General features: G+C 38.2%; 1 protein-coding gene across 1 annotated transcript in view; it reads right to left on the minus strand.

Annotated features, from left to right (window-relative positions):
* LOC122643901 (probable apyrase 1) overlaps nt 1-7,389 on the minus strand; it is a 37,412-nt gene extending 30,023 nt beyond the window's left edge. The window contains exons 1-4 of the mRNA XM_043837475.1: nt 6,812-7,389; nt 4,955-5,083; nt 4,748-4,804; nt 4,526-4,618 (exon numbers count right to left, since the gene is read on the minus strand). Coding sequence (XP_043693410.1) covers nt 4,526-4,618; nt 4,748-4,804; nt 4,955-5,083; nt 6,812-7,138 — 606 coding nt within the window. The 5' untranslated portion in view covers nt 7,139-7,389. The remainder of the gene's footprint in view (nt 1-4,525; nt 4,619-4,747; nt 4,805-4,954; nt 5,084-6,811) is intronic.
* Between the last annotated feature and the right edge of the window lie 299 nt (nt 7,390-7,688).

Here is a 7,688-nt window from a genome sequence, read left to right on the forward strand (position 1 = left end):
GCACTTATTTGTGCCTAAATATTATTCATAAATAAGTAAATGTTTTTATATTTGTTATTTCATTTACTTAAAATATTATTCATAAATAAGTAAATGTTTTTATATTTGTTATTTCATTTACTTAAGATATTATTCATAAATAAACAAATGCTCCTTATTTGAATCTAATAAAATAGTTAAAAATTAAATTCCAAAAGGATAAAAAGTCAACCCCCCAAACAAAAACTGGATTTTCGGCGGTAGGTGCAATTTTCAACTTTTAAATGTTGGGGTTTTTCTCAAATCTAAAAATTCCATAAATCTTAATATGGTAAAACATTGCTAAAAACCAAAAGTATGGTAAAATATTCATTTGTTTTGATGTCTGAAAAATATTTTCATTGAAATCGATTTAGACAACATTCACGCACACCAAATAAGGTTTGAACAAAACATAACTCCTTCAATATAAATCAGAATTAAGCAATCTTGGATTTGTTGGAAAGCTTTCCTAGATATAATTGTCTGTCCTAGTTTCTGGCATAAATCAGATTTAACAAATATAAAACATATACTTAAATGGTATTAGGCATAAATAAGTATCTGTATACCAAGGTTTCCCACAGAGATCTCGGTGAGACAATGCATTCCTCTTATTTCGCCTATAATCTCGTCTCGCTTTTCCAAAAAAGCGAGATATTACCGAAACCTCAACGAATTCTTATTCCATGCTCATTCGTTGTTATTTCCTTCTGCTCCTTTATTTGCCTTACCATCACGTGTCTTTAGTAGTGTTTGTTTCATTCGTGATCATGGTCCAGGTGTTTCTAAGTTGGATCCCAAAGCTCTTAAATGCATCTTTGTTGGCTATTCTCATACTCAGAAGGGCTATCGTTGTTACTCATTTTGAGTTACAAAAATATTATCACAACTGATGTTTCCTTCTTTGAGTCTACCCCTTATGGTGATTCAGTTTTCTTGTTTCTAAATTAGATGATCCCCCAAATTTTTAAAATTCCCCATTCCCAGAGTCATTCTAATCCTCCGAAGGCTATCTATTGGTGCCCTCCTTTCAATGCCATAAAGCTCAATGTGGACGGTGCATGTAAAGGTAATCCTGGGATAGGTGGAGGACGGGGTATTGTTAGGGATGGAAGAGGTCAGGTGTTGGCCGCATTTGCAAATTTCTATGGAGAGTGTACTAACTCAATAGCTAACTTTAGAGCAATTCGGGACAGTCTTCAGCTTTGCGCCGAGATGGGTCTCTTGGAATTCCATGTAAATTCTGATTCTGCAATGGCAGTACACTACATCACTAAGAAGAAGTGCAAGTTTTGGAGGGGGTGGTACTGGTTCCACGAAATTCTTCGCCTGATTCAATCTCTCTGTCCTATGATTTTGTTCACCTTTAGAGAGGGTAACAGAGTTGCTGATTGGTTGGCGAATTACGCTTGTGACTCGTCATCCAACACAGTGTTTCACGATTGGGACGAACTTCCTCTGGCTCTGAAAAAAATCACGTGGGAAGACGTGGCGGGCCTTCCAGTTATTTGCAAATGATTCTCTTTTTTGTCTGGTTTTTTTGTTTGGGCGGTTTGGTTCGGTCCTCAAGGCCTTTGGTGGTGGTAAGTGTGCTTTTGTATCCTCGGGTTGGGGTAAGGCGGATATGTCCCCCCCCCCCTTGTATTCTTTCTCTTGATTTAGTTTGATTATTAATAAAATGGTAGGGGCCAGCCCGGGTCCCAGGTAATATTCAGAATAAAAAAAAAATCTCCCTTTATATATCGTTCAATCTCTTGCTTCACAGGTTCCACAGGTTTCTCCACCACTGCCGCCGCCTCCACCGTCACCATCTCCTATTGTGTACCAGCACCATCTTCGGAAGGTTTGGGCACCACCCCTTTCATCAACTTCTGCCTCCTCTTCTTCGTCGACTGATCCTGCCCTAGGTAATCCTTCTTCTACTCTTAATGTTTCTTCTAATATTGATGTTCCTATTGCTATTCCTAAGGGTGTTCAGAGTAGTACCCAACATCCTCTTTCTAAATTTGTATCCTATTCTAGTTTATCCTCTACCTTCCATTCCTCCTTGAATACTATTGAAAGTCATCCTATTCCTAAGTCTGTTGTAGAGGCATTGTCTAGTCCTGGTTGGAGGGATGCTATGATTGAGGAACTGTCGGTGTGGGAGGAACATCAGACATGGGATCTTGTTCTGTTACCCTCTGGTAAATCAATTATTGGTTGTCGATGGGTTTTTGTGGTGAAGGTGAATCCTAGTGGTTCTTTGGCACGCTTGAGGGCCCGACTTATGGCCAAGGGCTATGCCCAGGTGTATGGTGTTGAATACTTGGACACTTTTTCTCTTATGGCTAAGCATACTTTTGTTCGTATATTGATTTCTCTTGCTGCTACTCATCATTGGCCCTTATTTCAGTTGGATGTTAAAAATGTTTTCTGGCATGGGGATCTCCATGAGGAGGTTTATATGGAGCAACCCCCTGGGTTTGTTGCTCAGGAGGAGTATGGGATGGTGTGTAAGCTCAAGAAGTCTTTGTACAGGCTAAAACAGTCCTCGAGCTCGGTTTGGCCAATTCACTGAAGTTGTCTTGGAGTTTGGACTGACACGTTGTAGTAGTGATCATTCTGTATTTTTTCAACATTCTGATGTAGGACAAATATTTCTTATTGTATATGTGGATGATATTGTTATTACAGGAGATGACTCTTATAGGATTGTTAAGCTCTAAACCTCTAGATACTCCCATAGATCCTACTTTAAAACTTACAGCTAATGGTGGTGATGTACTTGGTGATCCTGGGAAATATCGGAGGCTTGTTGGGGAACTAAATTATTTGACTGTGACTCGACCTGACATTACCTTTCTTGTCAGTGTTGTGAGTCAATTTTTGTTTGCTCCTCAAACACCTCATTATGATGTTGTTATGCGTATCTTACGATACCTCAAGAAGGCTCCTGGACATGGTCTACTTTACTCGGATCATGGTCCTGGACGGGTTTAGGGTTTTTCAAATGCTGATTGGGCTGGATCTCCTGTTGACAGAAGGTCAACTACAGGTTATTGCACATTTGTTGGAGGGAACCTCATGGAGAAGCAAGAAACAAACAGTTGATCCACAATGAGATTGCTTTAATCTGATTTATATTGAAGGAGTTATGTACTGGTCAAACTTAATTTGGTGTGCGTGAATGCTGTCAAAATCGCTCTAAATGAAAATATTTATTTGGGCATCAAAACAAATGAATATTTTACCGCACTTTTTAGTTTTTAGCAATGTTTTACTATATCAAAATTTATGAAATTTTTAGATTTGAGAAAATCCCAACATTAGAAAGTTGAAAATTGCACCTACCGTCGAAAATCCAGTTTTTGTTCTTGAATTGGGGGGTTGACTTTTTTTCCTTTTGAAATTTATTTTTTAACTATTTTTATTGGATTCAAATAGGGGGTATTTGCTTATTTACGAATATTATCTTAAGTAAATGAAATACAAATACACAAACATTTACTTAAATGATATTAGGCATAAATAAGTATTTGTCCTAGTTTCTGGCATAAATGAGTGTTTGTCCTGGTGTGAAACTCCTATTTGGACTTTGATTTTTCAAAAACTGGTAGTGCCATTGTGTTTAAATGGCCCAAAATAGGTTGTATACCAACTTTCATGACCAAACTAGGTCTAAAACCCACCGAAACCAGCCATCGAGTTCCAAAAAAAAAATACCCCAAGTCGTCGAGATCTCAACCCAACTCGCTATTTGGCCAGCTCAAAACCTATACTCGAGACAAGTTCTTGATCTATGATCAAATATAGTCACAGACTTACTACAATTTGTAATTTTCAGAACAAAAATAATCAGGCCTTCTAGAATAATAAATCAGGATTCCCTTAAAAATGTGATTGCTAAAACAGATCTAGGTGCCATGATACTCGAGGCAACCAGATTCCTTGAGCATCAAGGAGCGCCTCATCGCCTAGACGTTGCCCTGACAACTATGATGATATGTCATGGTGCAAAATTTAGATGCAAAGTATGTATCCTACTGATTTGGCAGCAGGATTGATCCAAAGAACATATTCGAGCTAAACTCTGAGTCTAAAGGAATGGATACTAGTTCTCATAATATTAAGTAATATATATTCAAAAAGTTTTACAAGCAAAAGCATAGTCTATATTCAAAGACGGTACCTATCTGTTACTTGAATTCAAACTAATAAGCCAATTAAAAATTTCGTTTTGGCCGGGAGATGCAAAGTATGTATTCATACTTTGAATGGATCTCCTGCATCAAACAGAAGGGGATGATTTTTTTTCCCTAATCATGATTTGTTTCTTGAACTACAACTAAAAATCAGGCCACATGATCAGCAATCAAGCCATCAAGGTCTATGGCAGCAGGACCTCAACAATGCCCCTCTGCTTTGATTCATGCAGTGCTCAGGATAGCCCTTTAGAAGTTACACATACCAAATTTTTAGGCACCAGCAAAAACATAAACAAAGGGAGTTTAACATAACATACCCACTGAAAGGCACCCTCCTGAGTTCCATCGAGGACAGTGACCCAATCTGGTTTTGATTTCAAGGAACTTTTGTCTTCAAGAAAATCTCTAACCTGAGGTATGCAGAGTGACAAGAAATGAGGAAAAATTTGGATCTCTTTCTCTCTTTTTTTCGTTCCTCTTTTTATTATTCTTCTTCAGTGTTCTGTACATGCAAGAGCACATAAGAAAATGGGAGTTACCGCTTGCAAAATTCTGTCAGATGTGTCACCTTTCAAGGCCCTCAGACCTGCCGTTGCCTGAATAAATATTGTAATTTGATCAATATGAATAGAAATAGAGGATGGATATTCAAAAAATTCTTAAAGGGCAGGTATCTTGCCTCCAATCTAAAATTCTAAGTGTATCGTGGAACTTAAAAAAATATAGAAGAAATTACTATTACCTACCCCTACTCTCACTGGTGTCTGGTGGTGCAACTCTTGGGGAACAACACTTTCTGCTTGATCCAAAAGAGACTGTAGTGAGTCTGCAGCCAGCTGGGGATCGTGGGCATATGAGCTCAAACCCGGTTTTTCCTGCAATAAGAAGGACCAGAATGATCAGAGGGATTTGGTCCATAACACTTTGAAGCTACAGCATATTAATTGCACACAATCAAGCAAGTAAATAAGCTGATGAATAATCTGAACCATTTCTGATTACTAAACACGAAGAAAATTTAAAAGGAAAAATTAAACGCTACAGAGACTACAGTTAATTTTTACCCCAACCCTAATAAGATAGGGAAAAAGGAGAATCTAAAAGATCACCAGTTGACATCTCATCCAATAAAACTTCAACAACCAAAGACTACATCAACATGTATCAATCCCCTGCAGGCCACAACTATCATTTCTTTTGTTTAACAGATCTGCACCAACAATTACAATTTATCGATGCATATCAGCATGAATCACTGTAGTTGACTCATAATTGCAATTTATCTGCCTGTAATGACCGTAATAGCCTGGTTATTAGAAAATGAACCCTAAAATAAAATCCATATTCTTATTGAATGCCAAAGTACACGGTTTACATTAAATATATGTTATACATCCATGGACCCTCTAAGATCTACAGATCTCCAGATTATTCATAAGATAAAACCACTAAACATTATGTAATTAAAAAATTAAATTTCCATGTAAACCACTTATCTACTATGAAAATACTGAAGATATGCAATAGAACTGTTGACCAACCACTAGATCCATAGATCTCCTAAGTTTTTAAAACAATGTATGTTTTCACAATTTCTTCTAAATGTTTGAAAAATCTTCATATTAAAATTTTGATTTGTTATAAGATATGAACCCAATAGTTCTAGATTAAATCTTATCATCTTAATGCCATATTGTTTGACCACAACTTGCATGATACCTTTGACTCAAGTAAATAAGATTTGTAAGAACCCCCGATTCTCTTATAATTTGAATCATTTGAACATTCATTTTATTCAGGGGGAAAAAAGCTTCTTTTTTTTTTTTTAATATTAAGTAATATTTCTAACAATGTTAATGCCTATAGTAACTATTAGCTAAAACAAAGTACTTTATATGAATCAATCTATGGAAGCAGTAACTCTATTCTGCATCAAAAATTAACTATTAGCTAAAATTAAGCAATATTCATAATTAAAGTACTTTATCTGAATCAATTTATGGAGTAACTCTTTTTCTGCATCAAAACAGGATCTGCGGACATACTTTTTTTTATAAATTCTCAGTCCGATGAAATTGAATACATTACAAGTGCCCTAACCCATGAAAAGGTAAGTTGGTACAAGAGAGAAGGGAGGAAGTGCATATCATGCAAAGGAGGCACAAACTGTGCAAAAGTGAAGGTGGGACTCGATCACAAATATCAGTAACAACAGGCAGAGACTTTAACAGGGGAACCCACTGGCACCTTCTTATGCATTCCCATACTCCTCCTAAATGTATGCAATGTTTGACATACCTAAAACAGCTATGCAGCTCCATATACCATAATAAACAACCACAACAACAACAACAACAAAGAACGGCTGATAGAATCGGGGAAAAAAACCTCAAATGCGAATATAGTATAACAAGGCTTTGTGATTTAGGTTGAAGTTTCCCTTTCGTTTCTTTTGTTTCCGTTTGATCCTTTGGTTTGGCATTGTTACCTTGATGCTTGCTTTATCAGCTCACCTAATAGTTTCCTCCAACTTACACATTACTTTGTTAACGTAAAAGAGAGCAATGAGTAGTTGTATGGCAGCCGAGTCCATTTCAACTTACCTGTACGAAGAGTTCGAGCTCTTTCCCGATGGGAACAAGATTCAAATTTTCATCGAAACAATAGACGTGGACCCTGCTGCCGGAGCTTCCGGCGTCGAAGATGACAGCATAGCTTTTAGATCCGTGGGGAGAAGGAGACGATCTTGGGTCGTTGGCGACGACACTAGCGGCGGCTTCCATCGAGATGAGGCCGTCATCGGACGAGGAACGGGGCATGAGGAAGAGGACAAAGGAAGTGAGGAGAAGAGGCACGGATACGACGAGGATGACACCGCGGAACTTGTACAGCTTGTCAGAGAAAGACTCCTGTCTCGTGCGCTTCAACATCTTCTCCAGCTGATCCAATTGATCGGGATCGGAAAGAGGGTGAGGGTAATTCTGCCCCTCCAGGAGTTCTGCAGATGATGGTGATCTGTACCGTATCTGTCCGTTCCCAGGAGCCTTCAAAGAGGGGGTTTCCTGTAGAGACTCCAGCTCTGTTCTTTTTTCTTAAATATTTAATATTTAATATTTAAATTGATCGACCGAGAGATCGGTGGGTGGATCTGCCGGAGGGATAGCGGGGGTAGTGTCGGGACTCGGGAGGGGGTTAGTGCCAAAGAGAGAAAGAAGAGAATTCAGAAAAAAATTGGGTTCACTCGAAGTAGATTTAGAAGTTGATAAGAGAATGAACTCACGAACAAAAATTAGGCGAAATTAAAAAGAATAAAGCTATAATTATAAATCAACCAAGCGTCGTTGCAGCAGGAGAATTTGGAAGGTCGTTTTGCATTTTGAGCCTTTGCTCGTCTCTGCAACGACTGCTGCCGACGACTCGGTCGGTCGACCTCTATCCAGTGAGACTTGACCCTGCAGTCTGCACGCACAAGCAGCTGCA

Source organism: Telopea speciosissima, chromosome 10, assembly GCF_018873765.1.
Source record: "Telopea speciosissima isolate NSW1024214 ecotype Mountain lineage chromosome 10, Tspe_v1, whole genome shotgun sequence".
NCBI classification, from domain to species: Eukaryota; Viridiplantae; Streptophyta; class Magnoliopsida; order Proteales; family Proteaceae; genus Telopea; species Telopea speciosissima.